This window comes from Arachis ipaensis, chromosome B9 (assembly GCF_059453495.1).
Source record: "Arachis ipaensis isolate K30076 ecotype BB chromosome B9, ASM5945349v1, whole genome shotgun sequence".
Taxonomy (NCBI): Eukaryota; Viridiplantae; Streptophyta; class Magnoliopsida; order Fabales; family Fabaceae; genus Arachis; species Arachis ipaensis.
In genome coordinates this window covers 133443677-133467801 of record NC_142444.1, presented here as the reverse complement: position 1 = coordinate 133467801, position 24125 = coordinate 133443677, and the positions used below count along the sequence as shown (strand labels likewise).

General features: G+C 35.6%; 2 protein-coding genes across 2 annotated transcripts; both read right to left on the bottom strand.

The window, feature by feature from the left end:
- Positions 1 to 222: 222 nt before the first annotated feature.
- LOC148546396 (zinc finger BED domain-containing protein RICESLEEPER 2-like) lies at positions 223 to 2620 on the bottom strand. The gene is made up of 5 exons (XM_088499200.1): positions 2328 to 2620; positions 2067 to 2154; positions 895 to 1919; positions 690 to 696; positions 223 to 393 (listed from the first exon to the last, which is right to left on the bottom strand). The coding sequence occupies exons 1-5, from the start codon at positions 2618 to 2620 to the stop codon at positions 223 to 225; spliced, it is 1584 nt and encodes a 527-aa protein (XP_088355326.1).
- Positions 2621 to 13862: 11242 nt separating this feature from the next.
- Positions 13863 to 14954, bottom strand: LOC148546395 (uncharacterized). Its single transcript, XM_088499199.1, has one exon. It carries the CDS (start codon positions 14952 to 14954, stop codon positions 13863 to 13865), a length of 1092 nt encoding a protein of 363 aa, XP_088355325.1.
- Between the last annotated feature and the right edge of the window lie 9171 nt (positions 14955 to 24125).

Below are 24125 nucleotides of genomic sequence, written 5' to 3'. Positions count from 1 at the left end.
AAATATTATTTTAATTTATCTAAAAAATACTTTATATATATATATATATATATATCATGTGTCGTATTATATTTCGTGTCTGTATCAGTATCTATGCATCATAGTAAAAAAAACCCACTTCAATGAATGCTCCATGCCTCCATCCTTGCTATTAATCGGAAGAAGTTTAGCCTTACCGCCTTAGAATGCAGCAACGTCGTTTTGTGTTCTAACTTCTAAGGACTAATGTGTTGTCTTACTTTTTTTGTCCCTACCACATGTAGGGATGGCAACGGGTCCCCATGGGACGGGGACATGGCCCCCGCCCCCAATTACTGTCCCCGTCCCCGCCCCATCCCCATGACGGGTAACGGGGACCCCGTATCCGCCGGGGACTTGGGTCTCCGCGGATATCTGCGGATTTTTGTAAAAATAAGTAAAAATTGAAAAAAATGAAAAAAAATTAGAGAAAATCAAAGATAATCTTCAATTGTCATTACAAACATAATATCCATAGTCTTTAAAGACTTAAATAGCAATAACAACAAACATAAACATCCAAACATATCCATAAACAACCAAATATTACATAAACAACCAACCATATTCATAAACAACAAAATAAAGTTCATGATATTATAAAAACATAATTCCACCATCTCAATCTTCCTTTCATCCCATAATGGTAGTGATGGTAGATTCCGACTTACTTGAATCCTACATTGACAAGAAAATAATTTAAAGTTAAAATCATATAATAACTCAATAAGTCAATAATATAAAAACATAGTGTATTATATGTAATTTAATAGTTTACTTACGTCAACATCTCCTTCAATGTTATGAATTGTGTAGAACTCAAATCCTATGTTAGTTGTAGTGCCAAGTTCATTCCAAAGCCAATCTTGATTTCACATTAGAGCCTCTAATGTGTCCGGACGCAACCTACTACGATGTGGCGTAACAAATCGACCACCCGTACTAAATGAAGATTCAGAGGCAACGGTAGAGATAGGAATCGCCAAAAAATCTCTAGCAATAGCTTGCAAAGTAGGAAGCTTCGCTCCATTTGACTTCCACCAATTTAAGATATCAAAATCATGTTCAGTTTGTGGTACCGGTCTCTCTTCAAGATAATAATCCAACTCGCTCTTTGTATCAATAAATGCGGATTCCTCACTTACATGTGCAGCAAAATCAGCTTGCCAATCTTCATGACTGAACTTCCTCCCCTTTGAACTTGAAGGAATTGATGGTGGTGGCGGCATATCTAATTGAGCAGCTTGGTCTCTCTCTCTTCCCTTTGTTGCATATTCTAAAACTAAATCTTGCACTACCCTTTTCACTTGACCAATTACAACACATGCTTCCGTCTCACCATATATTTTACGAAAAAAGAAATTCAATAAATACATCTTGTACCTAGGATCCAAAAGAGTCCCAATAGCCATAACTGTATTAATCACACCCCAATACTTTTCAAACTTAGTAATCATACTAGTAGCCATCATTTCAATTATCTCATTTCCACAATTTTTCCACTCCATCAAAGCCAACTTAATCACACAAACCTTAGGAAAATAAAGATTTGATGTAGGATAAGTTGTTCCAGAAAATAATTCAGTCACATCAAAAAATACCCTCAATCTTTGAAAAATCTCATCCGCCATATCCCAATCCTTCTCACTAGGCAAAGATTTATATTGACTCTCACGCAATGACAATCTTTCAAATACATCTCTATACATAATTGCAACTTCAAGCATCAAAAATGTTGAATTCCACCTAGTTTTACAATCAAGACAAAGATTTTTTGTGTAGGGTATTTTAAGTTGCGCACATGTTTCCTTAAATTTTTCTTCTCTTTTAGGTGTTGCAGTCCAATAATGAACACTATCCCTCACCCTTTCAATAGCATGTGAAATAAGTTGTAACCCATCCTTGACAATCAAATTTAATATATGCGCACAACATCACATGTGAAATAATTTACCACCCAAGATAAAGTTTCTATGTGACATTTTAGTCAAAATATTCTCAATCATAACGTCATTGGTACTGCAATTATCAACAGTCAAAGTGGATACCTTCCTATCAAGATTCCAATCCATCAAACAATCCACAAGAACCTCTGAAAGTACCTCAGCCGTGTGGGGAGCCGGCACATATATAAACCTGTAATGATAATTTAGTACAATTATAACCAGCTTTGTAATTATATAAACATTCAGAAGAACCTATAATGATAATATTATTACCTCACAAGATGGCTTTGCAATTTTCAAGAATCATCAATGTAATGAGCTGTAATAGCCATATAACTTTTGTTTTGGTTGCTTGCTATCCACATATCAGTCGTAATTGCAACTCGACTTTTATTACGCTCAAGGACATTCATTGTCTTCAATCTCTCATTGTTGTAGAGCTTCAAGATGTCACTCTTTAAAGTGTTGCGAGTAATCACCTTGAAGAGAGGTTTCAAAGCATTGCAAAATCGTCGAAACCCAATGTGGTCCACAATAGATAGCGGATACTCGTGAAGACAAACCATAATTGATAACTCTTTCCTTGCATTTTCTTGGTCGAAGGTATATGCACCAACCACAACTGTTTTCCCACTAGTTGTTGGAGTTGTCTTCATCATACATTGTCTTATATCTCTAGTAGTGTGGAGCTTGCAGCTCTTGAAGTGATCATGTAAATGCGAAGTGCCTTATTTTGGGTCACCAAGTAGCTTCGATTTGCAATAATTACATTCAGCGTTTAATTTTCCCTTGATTTCTACAATCTTGAAGTGATTCCACACTTCGGAGGTTAACTTCCTCTTTCGAACACCACTTGTAGAGTTTGTCGTTCCTTCATTAGTGGTTGCGGTATCCGTTGGGGGTTCTTGAGGTTGAGATTGAGGAGCCTCTTGCGTAGTTTGAATATTAGTGCCTATAGGTTCTTCCAATGGAGCACTCTTCTCAAGAGTATTACTCAGTGCATCCGAAGAAGACATTCTATAAATAATGAAATATAAATCATGAATCAAAATCACATTAATCTAAAATATAAATCATCAATCAAAATCTCATTAACCTAACTCAAAAATATAAATTATAAATTATAAATTAAAATTCAATTCTCCAAACTATTCAAATAACACTTAGATAGGAATATGATATTAGTTAAAACTGTTTGGTCTAATGAAACAGATCAAAAAATAAAGGAACTAGAAGCAGGATAGTAAATTAGAGTCTAAGTCATTAACCAATTCGGTTATATTTTGTTTCTATCCTTTTTCTAAGCTTTATATATATATATATATATATATATATATATATATATATATATAGTGAAACAGATCAAAGAATAAAAGAACTGGAAGCAAGTTAGCAGGATGGTAGAATATATATATAACGAATTTCTTTAATTTAGTATATATATACTAAATTAAAGAATCTCAGCTACTGAAGCTTGAAAAAGAAGAACGTAAGAACACAAGGAATGAACAAGAAAAAATAGTAGAAAAATCAGAATAAACAAAGATAATTTCTTGCAGATTAAGTAATCAATCAAATGAGTATATACAATTTCTTGTATGTAATATTCTTACACTAGTGTATTAAAACATAATTAGACTCATACATCAGGGAGAAAAAAACTAATAAACACAACTACTCTTATATAGTGCTCCAAGTTTATAATAACTGAGCTACTACTGCTGTTAGAACAAATAAACATAAAACAGTTTCTAACGAATTTCTTGGGTTGCTTCTTGATTAGCTTCAGTTTGTTTTCCTTTTCTATCTTCAATATAGACCTTCTCCACCAAGCTCAGTTGGGGTGTGCTTGTGTGTTGATGAGAGGAATGGATGGATTTTTTTCCTATAAGTCCAATGTCCAATACTCCAATCCCTTTTAAATTGTATTATGTGCCTCGCTTTTATGCAGAATAAACATGGCAGTATGGCATAATAAACTTTTATGCAGAAACAAACATGGCAGTATGGCACCGATAAACTATGAGGCATAGTTTTGAAAATTAGGACGACCTAGAAAATTAGTCCAATTCAGAATATTAACTCAGAAATACCAATTACACAATCAGAAATTCATAATCGGAATCAGATTAACCTAACTTTAGATTAACTCAATATTAACTCAAATATTAATCAGAATCAAAAATCAAATTCATATCAACCTAACTCAGAAATATAAATTACACAACCAGAATCCAGAAATTCATAGTCAGAAATTCAGCAACCTAATTAAAAATTCAGCAACTCAAAACTCAAAAATCCAGAAATTCAAAACACAAAAATTCATATCAATAGGAATCTCATTAATTTAGAACACCCAAATTCGTTACCCTAATTCAGAAATCTAAATTCAGAGAAGGGGATGGAAGACCAGCAAAGACCAGGGCTGACTTACCTGAACCTGATGGAGAAAAGGGGAAGGAAGACCAGCGTCCAGCGAACGACGCGAACAGAAGAAGATGACGACCACGACTAGGAAAAGACGACGACGTTGCTGAGTCTGGGGTGGGAGGCAGCACTGAGAGACCAAAGGGTGGAAGGCGGCGGCGACGGTCGGCGGTCGACGGTCAGCGGGAAGGAGGCAGGAAGGGCTAACGGTTTGAGGAGGAGTGGAGTGTGGAGACGAGACTCTCAGGTCTCAGCTCAGTTCTCACTCTCTGTCTCTCCCTGAAGCAGGACGGCTCGGGTTAGGTTCAAATGAGAGTGGCTCACATATAATATATATCAGGGCATTTTTATCTTTTCACACAAACGGGAATTTAACGGGTCTCCACGGGGCGGGGACCTCTACCCCCGCCCCCGCCCCATTTATTATACGAGGCCCCGTCCCCACGGGTAAAAATGACCCCCCATACCTGCTCCCCGACGGGTAAATCCCGCGGGTACCGCCCCGCCGGGGATTTTTGCCATGCCTAGGACTAATGTCGCAGCTAGAATAGTGGTATGTCTATAATAACGCACATGTGGTAGGGACAAAAAAAGTAAGACAACACATTAGTCCTTAGAAGTTAGAACACAAAACGACGTTGCTGCATTCTAAGGCGGTAAGGCTAAACTTCTTCCGATTAATAGCAAGGATGGAGGCATGGAGCATTCATTGAAGTGGGTTTTTTTTTACTATGATGCATAGATACTGATACAGACATGAAATATGATACGACACAGAATATATATATATATATATATATATATAAAGTATTTTTTAGATAAATTAAAATAATATTTTAATATTTTATTGATATTAAACTATAAATTTATTTTTAATATAATTTTTTAATTATATAAAATATTTAAAATATATTTTGTTTTAATAATTAATAATATATATTATTTTTAAACTCATTTTAAGAATACATGTTAGGAATAAGATTGGACACGTTGATAATATAATGATATTTATTTAAATGTGTCTAAATATGTCTGAAAAATTTTTTTTATTTATTATCAAGACACGATTAAACACAAAAGACACGAGAACATGACAAATAAAAAAGTCTTTATACTTCATAGGTCCTTTACAATGCCTATAACACCCATGACATACTCATACAACTACAGAAAATCTTAACCCTTGATCAGACCACACTGTTGAGAGATGTTTGTTGAGCTGGGGGATATCCCAGATTTTTTCTATCACTGTTGATAATGCTAGTTCAAATGATGTTGCACTTTCTTACTTGAAAAATAGAATGGAGGATTGGAACTCATATCCATTAAGGGGAGAGTTTTTACATGTTAGATGTTGTGCTCTTATTTTAAATCTTGTTGTGAATGATGGGTTGAAAGAAATGCATGAGTCAATTTTAAAGATTAGAAATGTAGTTCGGTATGTGCGTGCATCACCTGGTCGTACTGAGAGATTTAAAACTATGATTAAGGAAACTAGAATTTTGGAAAAAGGCACTGTCCATTTAGATGTTCCTACCAGGTGGAACTCTACCTTTTTAATGCATGAAAGTGCTTTGAAGTTTCAAAAGGCATTTAAACGTTTGGGGGAGAGAGATTCTGAGTATGCTATGATGGCTGGTGGGATTCTTTGCAAGCTATTGCTAGAGATTTTTTGGCGATTCCTATTTCTACCGTTGCCTCTGAATCTTCATTTAGTACGGGTGGTCGATTTGTTATGCCACATCGTAGTAGGTTGCGTCCGGACACATTAGAGGCTCTAATGTGTAATCAAGATTAGCTTTGGAATGAACTTGGCACTACAACTAACATAGGATTTGAGTGCTACACAATTCATAACATTGAAGGAGATGTTGACGTAAGTAAACTATTAAATTACATATAATACACTATGTTTTTATATTATTGACTTATTGAGTTATTATATGATTTTAACTTTAAATTATTTTCTTGTCAATGTAGGATTCAAGTAAGTCAGAATCTACCATCACTACCATTATGGGATGAAAGGAAGATTGAGATGGTGGAATTATGTTTTTATAATATCATGAACTTTATTTTGTTGTTTATGAATATGGTTGGTTGTTTATGTAATATTTGGTTGTTTATGGATATGTTTGGATGTTTATGTTTGTTGTTATTGCTATTTAAGTCTTTAAAGACTATGGATATTATGTTTGTAATGACAATTGAAGATTATCTTTGATTTTCTCTAATTTTTTTCATTTTTTTCAATTTTTACTTATTTTTACAAAAATCTGCGAATATCCGCGGAGACCCAAGTCCCCGGCGGATACGGGGTCCCCATTACCCGTCTTGGGGACGGGGCGGGGACGGGGACAATAATTGGGGGCGGGGGGCGGGGGGCGGGGGGCATGTCCCCGCCCCATGGGGACCCGTTGCCATCCCTAGTTAGTCCATGCGGTTAGAATTTAGAGACAAAAAATAAATAAAAAAATAATGTTATATAATCAGTAAATATTATTATTTTAATTAGTATTTAGTTAATAATAATTTATACTTATATTTATAAAAAAATTTTATATAAAAAAATATTTTTTAGAATTTTATCTAAATTATCAAAAATTGAATCCATAAATTAATACAGTTTGTATTTACATTTTTTAGAGTTTACACATATAATAAAATATTTGTTAAAATGTGTCTACATTAATAAAATTTATTTGTTAAGAATAATTTAATATTTATGATGTTCAAATAATATCCAAAATATTAAAATTAATGACTCCAAAAATTTCTCACAAAAAAATGTATCTCGCATTTTAAATGGTGAAAAATATTAATTAATTAGTGACTAATTTGTCCATTTTTCATAACATATATGGTATCGTCAGGTCTTCACTTATAACCAAAGTTCTGAAAATCGGATTGGTCATCGAACTGCTCTAGTCACTGTTTTATTAGTTTACTGGTCCAACTGACTCAGCGGTTGTTCAGTCAGAATAATCGTTTTATAATAAAATAATAAATAAAATATAAATAAACACACTAAAATAATAAAATATTTGTTTAAATGTATTTAAATTAGTAAAATTTATTTGTTAAAAATAATTTAGTATTTATGTTGTTCAAATAATAGCCAAAATACTAAAATTAATGACTCCAAAAATTTCTCATAAAAAAATGTGTCTCTCATTTTAAATAGTCAAAAATATTAATTAATTAGAGACTAATTTGTCCGTTTTTCATAACATATATGGTATCATTGGGTCTTCACTTATAAGCAAGAAGGTTCTAAAAAATGAACTAGTCACAAACCGTTCTAGTAACTGTTTTATTAGTTTACTGGTCCAACGATTTAATCATGGTTCAATCAAAATAACTGTTTTATAATAAAATAATAAATAAACACACTAAAATAATAGCATATTTGTTTAAACGTGTCTAAATTAATAAAATTTATTTGTTAAAAATAATTTAGTATTTATGCTGTTCAAATAATAGCCAAAATACTAAAATTAATGACTCCAAAAATTTCTCACAAAAAAATGTGTCTCGCATTTTAAATAGTAAAAAATATTAATTAATTAGGGACTAATTTATCCGTTTTTCATAACATATATGATATCGTTGGGTTTCAACTTATAAGCAAGATTCTAAAACCCGGCTGATTATCGAACCGTTCTAGTCACTGATTTATGGGTTTATTAGTCTAACCGATTCAACTGTTGTTCAATCGAAATAATCGTTTTATAATAAAATAATAAATAAAATATAAATAAACACACTAAAATAATAGAATATTTATTTACATGTATTTAAATGTGTCTAAATTAATAAAAATTATTTGTTAAAATTAATTTAGTATTTGTGCTGTTAAAAATAAAAGCCAAAATACTAAAATTAATGACTCCAAAAATTTCTCACAAAAAAATGTGTCTAGAATTTTAAATAGTAAAAAATATTAATTAATTAGGGACTAATTTATCCGTTCTTCATAACATATATGGTATCGTTGGGTCTTCATTTATAAGTAAGGTTCTGAAAGTTGGACTGGTCATCGAACCGTTTTAGTCATTGATTTATTGATTTACTGATCCAACTAATTCAACCGTAGTTCAACCGGAATAACTATTTTATAATATAATAATAAATAAAATACAATTAAACACACTAAAATATGATTAAAGTCTAATATAAACTTTAAATTATCATTCCAATTTAAAATACTACATACCAATATCTTGAATCTTGTCAAAGTATAAATTCAAAAGTTAAATAATATTTGATCTTATCAATTAATAACAATATAATACTTATTATATTAATATGACAGTCACAATTTATGCACAATTTTAACAAAGTTATTAGTACAAAAATTAATAAAGCTTAATAAGGATAAACACAAGACTGATTATAATGAACAAGTAATAGTCTCAAATTCATAAAAATTGAATGATTTATAAATTGCTTAGTGATAATATTAACATTGCCAACTAATAAATAGATATTGGAGTCTTAAACTCTATTGAACAACAAGTTGTAACATGTCCCAAATAACAAATTAACCAATTTAATTAATACACAACTCCAAAACACAACAAATAATTTGCTTCATATACTCCTCAAAAGCGGTTCCGAATCATTTGCAAACAGTAAACTATGCTTCATAAACAATTCAAATTGTCTAAATCAGAAACATGAAGAACACTATTTAGAATCTACAGAGGCATATGTTTTAAAAAATGCATAATTGGCCAAATTTATTAAGCATGGCAAAGTTAAGTTCTCAAAAAAAATTTTAATTGAACACAAAAACACATCATAGCAGAGCACAAAATACACAGCACAACAGTGAAGAAGACATAAAATAGTACAGTACATCACAACAACAGTGAGCAGAGCTAATCAATAATCAATTAATCAATTAGTCGTTTAATAATCAATATAATTCCTGAATGGAAAATAAAAACAAAAAGAAGAACAAGCACTAGCAGTGAGTAGAGAAGCCATTGCCTTCTTCTTCGATCTAAGCAGTCTGGGCAGAGTATGAGGGAAATTGGTTGAGTGCGACGGCCAACGACTAGGCGACAAGCACGATGATGAACGGCGGTAGAAGCGCGGCTGAGCAGAGGAGTTGGAGAACGAGGAAGAAGCTGCGATTGGTGAATAAGGAGAGGAGTTAGAGACTTGGAGCACGATGACGATGACATAGGCTCATGAGCGCGACAGACGGCAGCGGAAGTGTGGCTGAGCAGACAAAGACAACACGATGATAGTCGAGCTCAACGAAGAAGCTGCGATTGAAGTGAATAGGGGGTTAGAGAGCTCAAGAATGACGACGACGCGACGGACGGCGACAATGTCTCCCTCCTTGTGGCGGCGGTGAAGGCTACTGTAAACTAGGGTTTCTTTTTGGGGAAGAGAGCTTCGTTTGAGAGAATGAGAGTCGAGAGGAGTTAGAATGAACAGGAGTTGGAGAGCTCAAGAACGACGATGGTGTGACAGACGGTAGTAGTGCCTCCCTCTTTGCGGTGACAGTAGAGGCTACTACTAGAGTTTTTTTGGAGAGAAGATAGCTTCCTTTAAAAGAGTGAAAGTTGAGCGGAGAAAAAAATTACTGAACGTCTGAACCTAAATTTTCTTTCTTTTTTATATACAAAACGCAAAATGACACAGTTTCAAAAAAAATCTGCCGGATCTTGGTTCTATCCGATCAGTCAGTTTCTAATCGATTTAACCCGGCCGGTTCAACGGTAGAGATTTTTTGATCGACAGTTTTATAAATTGAACCAGAACCAAAATTGTAAAGACATCCGATTTTGCAATTGACCGGTCAAATCGGCCAATTTTCTTTTGGACCAGTGCCAGGGCCACAAAAGGCCCAAAGCACAGCAAGTAAGTGGATCACCCAAGCCCCACCCAACCCGATGATTGCTCCCCAGCAGCTCCCTTCTGCGCCATTGTTCCAAAAGTGGCAAACGGAGCTCGACCCTTCTGTGCTGCCACTTACTACCTGCAAATGAAGCTCCCTTCTGCACCACTGTGAAGCCCTCTCTCACCATTCCCCCACTCTGACTGCAACGGTGACGCTTCGATACCCTACCCAACGAAATCGCCACCCCAGAGTCGATGTTCCTCTGCGTAGGGTAGAGAGCGGGAAAGGCCCTTTCACCATCACGCTTCTGAATAGCACATGCAGAGCAAGCCACTCTCTGAGCAACAGGTTAGAGTTTTAATTGAGACAGCTAAGAAGATTATAATCTATGAAAGTAATGTGCAGCCTGTGATAGTCCCATGACGATTTGTGACGATTTTCAAGGACAGCTACATGATCAGTTTGAGGACTCCTTCAGTAATGCAACAACCGCCATGCCCTTCACTGCTTGAACCAGAACCTCTATTGTCCGCACAGACCCCTGGAGTGCCGAGTTGTCCCTCGGATCAACCTCATTAGACCTCGTGTGCACCCAAGAACTCCTGCCTACAGACATGCTCTGTTTTCCAAGGTTGAAACAGCCACATTATCCTTGCGAAGGATATTTCTGATCAAGATTGGCTTATCCATGATCCAGTTTTGGTGGAGAGTTCCCTGCCGTGTGATTTTCGCCACTTCATGTGCTAATGAGTTTGCTTCTCTTGGCACCCAGGTAAAACCACACCTTGGAATGATTCTTGCTAAATGAAGGATGTCATCTAGTACAACTTGAATTTCTATAATTGATGCATGTGACTTTAGTGCCTGAATAAGTATCTGATTGTTTGATTCTATGATAATCTTCTGCATCAGGAAATTTTGTGACATAATTAAAGCTGCCCTAATTGCTAATGCTTCTGCAGCCAATGGCGAACCCGCAACTATGGTGGAATTAATTCCCAAGAGGAGGGATCCATTATGGTCTCTAAATACTGCAGCCACATCCCCCACAAATTGAGCGCCGATGAAAGCAGCATCAACGTTGCATTTGATCCAACCTTGCAGTGGCGGTCTCCAGGTAACCCTGCTGGCTAATCTCGATACAGTAGTTGTATGCTTTGCTGGTTGCTCTGATAATTTCCCAAATTCTAGTTCCATCAGATTAGCTTTGCGAATCATTAGTATAGGATTAGGAATAGTCTGCTGATATATAGCTAGATTCCTCGCTTTCCACACCTCCCAAACTAGAAAAGCTACCTTACTACTGCATAGATCATAATTAGCCCCTGCACTCAGCTTCATTTTTCGTAAAAGTTCCATCATCCACTTCCCAAAAGAGGAAACTGTTAGGGCCGTAGGACAACATTGAATTTGTGCTCCAAACTAAGCCGCTCTTGTCCAGGGACATAGTAGCAATGCATGTTCAGTGGTCTCTGGTTCCTGCAAACAGATAGGGCACATAGGTGTATTAGTGATTATTTTATGAAAAAGATTACCAAAAATGGGAAGAATATTATGCGAGGCCCGCCATAAAAAGGTTCTGATTTTTTTAGGAGCTTTCAAATTCCAGACTTCCTGCCATAAGGATTTTAAGTCTTCGCTGGTGGATGGATTATTGTTCTGTATGCGCCTTTCGTTCCTAGCAACATGGTATCCCGTCTTGATCGTGTAAATGCCATCCGATCTGAAAGGCCAGCAAAAACTATCCTCCCTACCAAAAAGACTTACTAGGGTTCTAAGAATTTTATCAATAGAAGCTCCATCAAAATACAACTTTAACTTATCTATATTCCACCCCTCTCCCTGAATAATCAGACCCTTCACAAACTTAATATCGAGGTTTCTAACAACAAGATCCTTATCCAAGTTCATTATCCACTTATCCTTACTCGCTCTCCGTTTTCTATCAATCATCTTCCATTTCTCAGAAGAAAATTCCTACCTTGAATAATACTTTTCCACATCCATGATGCTGCCCTTCCCACCTTAGCATCTTTAAAATCGACCCTTGGGAAGTAAATAGCCTTTAGCACTTGTACCCAAATCGCTTAGGATTTTCCAAAATTCTCCACGCTTGTTTAGCTAAGTGTGCTATATTCTGACAATATAAATCCTTAAACCTAAGACCTCCATCCTTTTTACTAGCACACAACTTATCCCAACTCTTCCAATGAATACCTCTTTCCTTACCTGAGGACACCCACCAAAACTTGGCAATTTTCTTACTAAGCCGTTCACAAAAGCCTTTAGGAAAAAGAACCACATTCATAGTATAAGCAGGTAATACTTGAACAATTGATTTGATGAGCACCTCCTTCCCAGCTTGATTAAGAAGTTTTTGTTTCCACCCTCCTAGCTTATCCACCACTCTGTCCTCAATCCAACTGAGAGCACTATTCTTAGATCTTCCCCAGTAGGCAGGGATCCCAAGATACTTACCTGGATTATCCCAGGCTGACAAGCCCAAAATCTCTTCTATTTCTACTCTAGTCCTGATAGGAATTAGCTTTCCAAACGTAATCCCAGATTTGTCCAAGTTGATTCTCTGCCCTGAAGCTTCAGTGTACAAATTCAAAATGGTAATGAGTTGATAAATTTCCTCCTTACTGTCTTTTGAGAAGATTATACAGTCATCCGCAAAGAAAAGGTGTGAGATGGCTGGTGCCGTAGGGGCGATTTTAACTCCCGAGATTCTGCCCTCTTCTTTAGCCTTATCCATAAGAATAGTAAAACCTCAGCTGCTATTATAAAAAGGTACGGCGATAGGGGATCCCCCTGCCTAAGACCCCTCCGCGGCTTAAAGGCCTTCGATAAAAGACCATTATTCTTAATCTTATAACTCACTTGGCTGACACACTTCATTAACAACTTTATCCAATGTGGGTTAAACCCAAAAGCCCTCAAAGTAGCTTCTAAGAAAGACCACTCCACCCTATCATAGGCTTTGTTCATATCAATCTTAATAGCTAAGTTCCTGGAAGCATCCGTCCCTTTTCTATTCAGATCGTGAAACATTTCCTGAACTATAACCAAATTATCTTGAATCAGGCGGCCACCCACAAAAGCACTCTGGATGGGGGATATGATCTTATCCATAATTTTCCTAAGTCTAATAACCAACATTCTAGAAATAATCTTGTATATAAAGTTGCAACAGCTAATCGGCCTTAGGTGATTAAGGGTTTCCGGGCGACTAATCTTAGGAGCCAAGACTATAAAAGTTTTCCCAATACTGCTTGGTAAATTACCGTCATGAAAAAAACTCTTAACAACATCACAAACTACCTCACCAACAATTGTCCAGTGCTTCTGATAAAACAGACCATTTAGACCATCCGGTCCTGGTGCCTTAAGACTCCCCAGGCTGAAAGTAGCCTCTTTGATTTCTTTATCAGTAACCTCTCTCATGAGCTCCTCATTTATATCCTCAGCCACTCTGACAGGAATATGGCGAATGCAAGCAGCCATGTCCAGGTTCTCTGAAGCCTTAAACAGATTCTGAAAGTGCCCTACTGCTAGCTTGAGAATATCCCTTTCTCCACGCACCCAATTACCTGAAGAATCCTGTAAACTCTCTATACGATTTCTGTCTCTTCTTTGAATGGTAGAGGCGTGAAAAAATATGTATTTTTGTTCCCAAATTTCAACCATTTAACCCTCGACCTCTGACCCCAATACTTCTCCTCTTGTCTCCATAGCCTGGTAATTTCCAATTTTAGGCTGTTGATCTCCTCTTGCTGAGACTCTGTATAATCAGCTTCCTGCAACTGTTTAAGGCGAAGCTTTAACTTCCCTATTTCAGCATCAGCTCTCTTAAAACTGTCTCTACTCCATTTGATCAATTCTTCCTTACAATCCTGTGCTCTTCGATTCAGATTTGTCCAAGTGTCAACCCCAGTATTTCCAGAACTGCTCCATCCTCTCCTTATAATCGAGTCGCAGTCAGCATGGTCCACCCAAAATGCCTCGAATTTAAAATTCTTACTCCTATGACCTCTAGGATTAATATTGAGAACTAGGGGAGTATGATCCGAACTAACAGGTGGTAAGGCTAAGAGCGTAGCATGTTGAAAAGCTCTTCTCCATTCCCAATTGGCAAGAACCCTGTCTAACCTTTCTTTCGTGACACAACCATTCCTCGGATTACTAAACCACGTGAATTGCATCCCTTGTAACTCCAAATCCAAAACGGCATTCTCGTGTACAAAATTCCTGAAAGATTCAATCTGGCTACTCGGTTTAGGGTGCAGACCCACTTTCTCATCTTGTGAAATAACATCATTGAAATCCCCAATCAAAATTCTTGGCTGAGCCAAATTATTATTTACTAAGGATAATTCCTTCCATAAATCCTTCCTTTTCTTATAATCTGGATGCCCATAGACAAAAGTAGCCTCCCAGTCCTTATCATTACCACTACAAACTTTAGTCCTAATAAAATTATCACACCAAGCATAAACATGAATATTTACATTACTTTTCCAGAAAATACAAAGTCCTCCGGATAACCCCCGGGACTCTACACAAAACATGTTATCAAAACATAACTTCCTCCTAATCCTAGCACAGCTTATTTTACTAGCTTTAGTCTCCATAAGAAACAAAATGGACGGCCTGTGATATTTACAAATACTTTTTAATTCATGCACTGTCGAAGGGGCCGCCATTCCTCGACAGTTCCAGCTGACTACAATCATGGCTGATGGTGGGGTATGTGAAGGCCCGCCTCCTCAGCCATGTCTGTTCCAGTCTCAGATTTGTACTTCTTACCTGGTTGTTGCATACATATTGCGTTGGAATCCTCCATTTCTGCCTCAACATCTGCATTGATGCATAACCCTCTTTTCCTTTTAAGGTTCAGATGCATACCCAAATTGTAAGCCAGCTCCAGGACCCATGTGAACTCATTCCTCTGCCGAGTCTTTGCAATGCAAACCTCATCCATTCCTTGCTGATCCTCAGGTAGCTCAACAAAATATTTCTGCATAGATTCCACCCTTTGACCCACAGTTCTGGCACTTGCATTGACAATCTGCTTCGCTTTTGGTTTTTCCCTATAGCTCCATAACTGTTCAGCAACTTGACTCATAGAAGCTGTCCCCCTCCCTGTAGATTGTATCATTCCAACATTGAGTTGATGATTCTGCAGAGATCCCTTCTTGCCAAAGAGCCTGTTCAACTCTTCTCTAATAGATAAGCCCCTGTTAGTATCTATGCTGACTTCCTTTACATGCAGGTCTGCTGTCTCTTCCTGAGTCACCATTAGGCCAGCTAGATCAACCTCCTTCTTAGTTTTTCTCATATTAACAGGTGAGGCTCATTATTTTCATTCAGTTGTGAGCGGAGCTGATTGCACCCTTCCCCTTGCCCGCCATCCCATTTATTGCCGCCTGTCGCTCGAAGCTTATCCTTCCCTTTCCTTACCCTGTTCAAAAGGTCTGCTTGCTTCTTGCCCAAACCTGAATGTTTGTCTTGATACACAGCATGCCTGGGTGATATACTTACTGAATCATCATCAATCTGCACCCTTGATCCCTAGCTCTCTCTTTGACTGATATTATGTTGGTCCAGATTGCATTCAAAAGTTCTCTGAGCCCCTTCCCCTGCTCTATCATCCGAACACCTTCCATCAGCCCATTTCCCCTTAGGAAGCTCCAACTTCTCGCACACTCCACCACCCGCTTGTTTATCCTCCGACAGCACCCTATTTTCCTCATCCAGTCTCTGCTCTACACCCCAGGTTGAAATAGCCTTAGCTCTGTTAACCCCCAACCCCGGGCCATACCTTGGTTTCAGAGGGTCCCAACATACAGTTGCCATTGGATTCTTACACTCCTTCTTATTATGACCAAGAATTCCACAGTTTAGGCAATAGTTATCCTGAATCCTTTCATACTTCAAATCAACCCACAGATCTTGGGAATTTTCTCTAGCTAGCCAAAAGCCAGTAGGTAAAGGTTTAGTGACATTCAAAGTTACCTTAACCCTCAAAAATGTTCTCTGAAGGATGTTATTCCATCTAGCATTTCCTGTTTCCATCACAACACCCAGTCTCTTCCCAATGATTTCTGTTGATTTTGTTGTTAAGTAATGAAGGGGAAGGCCATGGATTTGTACCCATAATTCCATAGTTTTGTGGTCAACATCATATACTGACTATCTGCCATTCCATATTTGCAGGTTCACAAGATTCCCTCTGATACTCCAAGGTCCAGCTTTTCGTATCTGAACACCCTTGCTAGCATCTCTGAAGCTGATCAGAAACTTATTTCTGCCCACCTCTGAGATCGTCACTCCCTCCGGATTTTCCCAGATTCCCAGCAGAGCCGCTTTGCACGTATTGAAGCTAACTTCTTTATCAGAGATAATCTTTCCTACCATGTTCAGATTTCCTTCAATAAAGCTCTCATCATATTCAGGGTTGAGATGAACGACATCTCCCTCGATAGACTGATCCTCTGGTTGTGCCATGACTATAAGACAAGAGTAAAGGAGGCTCAATTGACGTAAAGAAAGAGAGATGACCAAAGACACTACTAAGAGGAAGATTCTCCTGAGAGAGAACTAAGGCGGTCTACACCGCTTCGTCAAATCGGCCAATTCAATCTGATTTTTAGAATCATGTTTATAAGGCCTGAAGTCCTCAACCGTATTCATTATTCATATTCAATGTACACATACATGAAAAAAAAATATAATCTGACTTCATCAAAGCCCCAAAAAAAATGAACACACTTCCATGCTTATATATGTCAGCTAGCACACTGCATTAAGAAGCAGAAACTAAACTACACTATAGTAGAATTTTTCGTTCCGACCAAAATCAAATAAAGATATATATATATATATTCAGTTTTAAAATCACCGCATGTAATTCAATCATTCCCAAAATCTATAAATAAAAAAAATTAATTATTCTGTTATTTTTTATAATATTATTAAATTTATAATTAAATTTTTATATATTTTTTTAAATTAGATTTTTATACTATTTTTTAATAAAATATTCCTCTTAAAAATTTATAGTCAAATATTTAATTAGGTTATTAATTGTAGATATATTTAATTTGTACAAAAATGTTCTATTAGTTTTAATATTCTTTACAGTTTACACTAACAAAAATCTAATTATAAAATTAAAAATAATATATAAACTAAACTAAAAAGATAAAAATTATAAAAACTTAATTATAAATTTAATAAAAATATAAAAAAACAATAGAATAATTAAACAAAAATTAATGCATAGATAAGCAAATGAGTCATATACAAAGTCTGATTCTATATTATACTACTGTAAAACTTATTACAATTAACCACCTAAACTGCCAATGAGTAATAATTCAAATGGCATAGTCTCCCCATACTCAATTAAGAGGTTGCGGATTCGAGTCTCGTATCTTTGGTAAAAAAAAAAAAACCACCTAAACTATCTGTAACTAGTTTAAAAAGAAGAATTTCTCGAAAACGAATTATTAGCATGAGAGACCAAAGATATATATTACGTTTTATTTTATTTTTGTGATCTTTTTTATTTTATACCAAAATCATTATATTCTCATCTTATTTAAAAGTTAATTAGCGTCTTATGAAGTGACTTAGTCTAAATAATTAAAGTATCATTGTTACGTATTAATTCCCAAAATTCTTTTTTACTAATTTAGAAGAGTTTATTACTTTATAAGACATTTATCTTTGGGCAATCTCTTTAATAAGAACTTATTATCACACTATATACATTTTCTATTTTAGCTATTAATCAATAAATTACATATTATTTCTATTTGACAAAAACATAAAAAATTCAGTTTGGATTACCATTTAGGACAAATAAATAAGATGAACACTCAAAAAACTACTTGTTAATGATCATGATTTTACACTTTCGTGAAAAGTAAGTTGATTGATTAATAAGCAAAGCAGATAGCGATTGATATTTATATGGTTTAAATTAAAGTTCTTCCGAGCCACCAAGTTTGGAGCACCTTCCCTTCGTATAAAGATGCGTCCATTTTTTTTGTTGTCTTAGCTGGAAAACACGTACTTTTGTCGGCCAAAACCAAATAAAATCAAACACAGTTTTTATTCCGGAAGTATCCTGCATTTTTCCGTTTGACAATTACAAGTGATACATGTTTTTAGTAGAATTTTTTTATTTAAATTAAATAAATATAATAATTACAAATATATATTTTAAAAAAAATTACAAAAATACATTATCAGTCATATCCCAGATACAGAAAAAAAAAAAAAAAACATTAAATGCGCATCCCGGTTATGTAATACTGGGATATATAACTTGTGCCAGTGACAGACTGACAGTGCACTTAAGCAGCAGAATTATTTTACCGAAAAGCAAGAAAATCAATTGATTAGTTGCTAGTTAACTGTAATTAGTTACAACTGGTTAATCATGGTTAGTTTCAGCTTCAGCTGATTAGGTTTTGGTACAAGCAATATATATTTGTGTGAGTGAGTGAGTGACAACTCAAAAGATTCAACTTCACTACTAGTCATCACCTCAATTTCAAATCCTGCGGTAAACAATCTAATACTCAATTCCTTTCCATTCAATTTCTTGAATTCAAGGCCCTTTAACCCTAACAGTGATAAATTTGGAGAGAACAACCCCAAGACTTGGTAATAACAAGTTTTTTTGCAATAAAGGGCCATCTAGGATCTTGAAAATCATCTTTATAAAGATAAATTTTCAGTACAATTTGATTTTTTTCATAATCAAAAAGCTCAAATTGAATCACAAAGGTACAAATAATAGAGGCAAGATGGTTACAATCTATCTTAGTACATGGCTACTAGCTTCAATGGATTCGATGTTCAAGAACAAAATGGTGGGCTGCATATTCAGTCATCAGATCTGCTGGGACCAAATTGAAGAGTACTTTTTCAAATCAACCAAATATAAAATCACACCGTTAAAGGTACAATTAAAGACAATCAAGAAACAACGTTTAACAACTATAGAGTACATAGCAAAGATCAAGCATATTGTAGATTCTTTAGTTGCACTGGGAAGTCCATTATAAACTGAGCAGCATATTTAAACTATTAAAGAAGGTCTTAATGAAGATTTCCACATGATGCTGCTCATGCTTAATTCTAAACCTGAATTGTTTAGTCTTTCTGAAGTTAAAATTCTTTTGCTTACTCATGATGATTTGTTGGAGAAATTTAAGAAACCTGATAATATTGTGATTCACGCTAACTTTTCTCAAGGTTCTTTTCCATCCCTTTCCAACAATTTTAGAGGCAATCAATTTCGTGGTAGAGCTAGAGGCGGAGGTAGGAATTCTCGAGGAGCAGAGCTTTTATCAAAATCCTAGGCCTTAATATGTCAGGTATGTGGCCGCATTGGACATATTGCTTGACATTGTTTTCACAGATTTGATAAAGAGATACTCCTTTGTCTTAAAATCAAAATTCAAGATTCAATTCTCCTATCAATTTTAATGCTGCATCTTCAACATCATCTCAAGTCAGTTCAGCAATGTCTACACTGTAACACTCTACCACACAAGGCCTTATGGTGCAGTTGTAAGTTAAAAGTGACAAAACATTAGGACATCTAAAAATAAAGATACATAGATAGTATTTGAAGGAATATAGTTTAACTAGGAACCTGTGAAGAAAAGATAAACCAAAGCGACAACCATTATCACACTCGAAACGTTAAAGCGAGAAAACTTCACGTACAGAAATAACATATGTATATATATATAAAAGATCTTGAGTTAGATACATAAATAGTACTAGTCTCGACTTGCAAAGAAAAGGATACAAAATACATCCTTTTTCTCCAAAATAAAACTTTTAAGAGGAAAGTATATAAATACATATTCAACATTGGAAAAATATGCTAAATACAGGATAAACTTTAAAAATAAAGTCTTCTTCGCTTCACCAATGAGTCTTGCTCTCTCAGCGAGATGCGACACATCCTGCTATCTGAAAAATCAACAATTTCTACAACGGGTGAGAACTCGAAGGTTTTTAGTAGGGTAATAGTTCCAAATAGAGATTATGTAAAACTACATGAACCCACTAAACAATCCTAATCTCCAAACATACAAGGTTCAATCCTAAGGTTTAACTAATCCCAACAGGATTCAATTCATCTATGGTAATTGTACCCTTTCTGTTACTAGTCCCATCAGTACTAAGCAATCATCCTTATCAATATTTTCAGCCTCATAAGTCTTAGTAAATCTCAATAGTCTTAATAGTCTCTACAAATCTCAATAATCTCAATAAATTCAAACACAAACAAAATAAACAAGTTAATCACAATAAAGTGCAATTAGTTCAAGTAGTACAAGTAGCAAATAGATGAATAAGTAATCAAACAAACAATTATGCACACCCAAACAATTGCAAACAAATTTACATGATGCATGCATGTCCTACTGGCCATGAACTCACGTGTCGGTTAAACTGCCAGAACTTGACACATCTGGTGGTAGTTAACTTGGACATTGTCTCTCGATTGCGCATCCCCAGGAGAAAAACTATCTAATCTTATCATGAGCCGGTCTTTGAGAGAGAGTGTCCTGTCACTTTCTCACTAGAAGAATCATTCTGTCTCAGAGAAAGAGTGTCTGTCACTTGTCTCAGAGGGAGAGTGCCCTGTTACCTTGCAATCAGAGAGAACGTGGGCAAAACAACCTACCACATCCCCAAAAGTAACATTCTCAGCTTATCACAAGCTGGTCTCAGAGGGAGATTACTCTGTCACTTGTTGCATTGGGGTATCATTCTGTCTCAAAGGGAGAGTGTCCTGTCACTTGTCTCAGAGGGAGAGTATCCTATCACCTTCTCCATGTCACACCGCAACCATAAAACAAGCGGTATGAAACTATCGTCCTTACCCGGTGCAGGTACCAAATCAATACGCAAGTGGCATAAGACCACCATCTTTGCCAATCGAGAATCATTATCAATTCTCAAACACACAAGCGGGATAACACCCAAATCTTTCCACGCAAGCAAGACAACTTCCGACCTTGTCAATCTAGTCATTCAGGCCACAGTCAGTCAACAACAATGTATTTAACCAATTTCACAAGTTATTATATTTATTAACCACAATCCTTTATCAATTTTATCAAATTTGGATTCATTAATCTCAATTCTTTATCAAGAAATTAATTTCGTTTTCTCGTGAGTGAGATAACACCACCATCCTCACTGTGGGCAGGACAAGGCCACCATTTCTACTTAACCCAGAGCAAGTGGGACAAACCACAACCCTTGCATCTTACTCAAGTGTTTCAACTCTCAATCAGGAGTAAGTGGGACAAACCGCAACCCTTGCATCTTACCTAAGTGTTTCAAATCTCAACTCGGAGCAAGTAGGACAAATGACAATCCATGCATCTTACCCAGGTATTTCAACTCTCAACCCGGAACAAATGGGATAAATAACAACCTTTGCATTGTACCTAGGTGTTTCACCTCTCAACCCAGAGCAAGTGAGACAAACCACAATCCTTGCATCTTACCCAGGTAATTAATCAATAATCATTAATTTTAATCAATTTCATAACTTATTAGATTCATTAATCCCATTCATTCATCAACAATCAACCCCATTATTCCGTGAGCCAGATGAAACTACCGTCGTCACCGCGGGCAGGACAAACCTCTACCCCGCAATATTTTCATCCGGTTAACCAAGTGTTTATCTGGGAATTAATCAATTTATTTCATTATATCCCTTTCCAGTGTATTCATGGCCTATCAATTAGTTATTCGACTCTATACGGAGGTTAAAGGGGGTTATAAACATGTTAGGAAGGGTAAATAGTTCAAAATAATATTTTGGACAAAACTGGGTAGTTGCACGTACGCACACCTCGGGCATACACGCGGAACCTGAGTTCTGATTTCGCAAAAATTCACATTCATGCATACACATGTCTCGTGTATACGCACAAATCTGGGGTTATACGTATGCACCATGCGTGCATACGGGCGAAAGCTGCTACTGCCCCAAGTTCTACAAACTCTGCATAATCCAGTTCTTAACCCCAATTTTCAAATGTTCATAACTTTTGCTACAAAATTCATTTTTTATCTGTTTGTAGATGGTTTTAAAGCTCTCACTACCAATTTTGATTTAAATAAGTTTTACTCAAATCCAAGTTTCAAATACTAAATTATGACCCATCGAAATTGGTCAAAAATTCACATTTACACAATTTCTACATAGTGTCATTTTTTTTTTACAAATTCTCAATTCATTTCATTTTAAAGCCAACCAAAACCATTCCTAAGCATCCTCAATACTCATATATTAATTCTCAGTTCCATCATAACTATTCAAATTCTAACTACCATTTCCACTTCAATTGACCTTCTCATTATTCGATAACAACATAAACCAACACTCAAACATAACAATTCACACAATTTAGTCAATTAAGGCCTCTGGCCACAAGATTCACTAAACAATATTCAAATAATTTACCAAAATGCTTCCCATTACGGCCTCCAGCCTAACTCACCACTCAATAATCATTAAGAGGCAATTCAATTTACAATATCCGTTCTATCACAATCATTTAGCTATACCATTTACAATTCAAAAATCACAACTTTATCCATCATAATCATTATCTCCATGGAGGCTTATCACTTACCAAAAGGGTGCATATCACCCCCAAACACGACCTCTAGCCCAAGTTTTTATACCAATAGCCATTATATGCACTCAATCACAATTCATACATATAACTCATTAAAACTCATTATTTCACAATTTATACCACTTCACATAATCAATCATTCACACTAATACATCCATATCATTCATAACAACCATTATTTTCATTCAATCCTATCCTAGGATAATTAACCTAGATTTTCACATAATCTTACATAATATCTACCGAAATCAAAACCCGCATCTTATTAACAGCAATTTTTCAACACTTAAATTCTCTTCTCGATCACATCCAAGCCTCAATCAACGACACTAAATCTTCACCAAGTGCTCCGCAATCAATCCAAGCGCCAAAATTCACACCAAAATCAATCAAACACCCAAGCTATTTCATATTATCTAATTACATCAATTATTTTAACAATTCAAGCTAGGATTTGTAAATAAAAGGGAAAATCAAAGAAAAAAAATTCTTTACCTTAAAGAAAAATCATTTTCAACTAAATTATCAAACAAAATTTATTAAAAACTCCTTGAATATTTTATTTTTTCTTAAATGGGCAACTCGTAGTCGCACTCACAAGTCATAGCCCTGAAAATGTAAGGCAAGCTAATTAATTAAGAGAAGAGTTATGACCAAAAGAAAAAAAATTATATATGTAATTTTGAATTGTATTTACGAGGCTCCATTGTAAAATTCCATACCTAATCATCAATCGAGAAGCGATGGGAACGACAAAAACTGTGAATACCTAAAATTCATTTGACGGGAGGGATGACGGAATGAACTAAGAACCAATTCATTTTTTTGAAGAGTTGCAGGATAACCTAGTTGGTTCTTAAAAAGAAACAATTTGAGAATGTGCAATCGTCCGAGATGAATTTCTAATTTACAGGTCCGCGAATTTATGAACATATTAAGTCTAAGCCAGTAAAAAAACTAAATTTTAGTCGATAAATTATGTACTGTATGTAATTCTATTTTGTATAATCAAAAATTTAAGAAAAAAGACCAAATCTACTTACTGTTACATATACAGCATGGTAGCATACTAGCATGTGGATGTGGTGCTCCAACTTTGCATGGTACATAAATATTATTATTATTAGTATTTTTACCCATAATAACATTACGGGAATATAAATTTTTTAAATTATG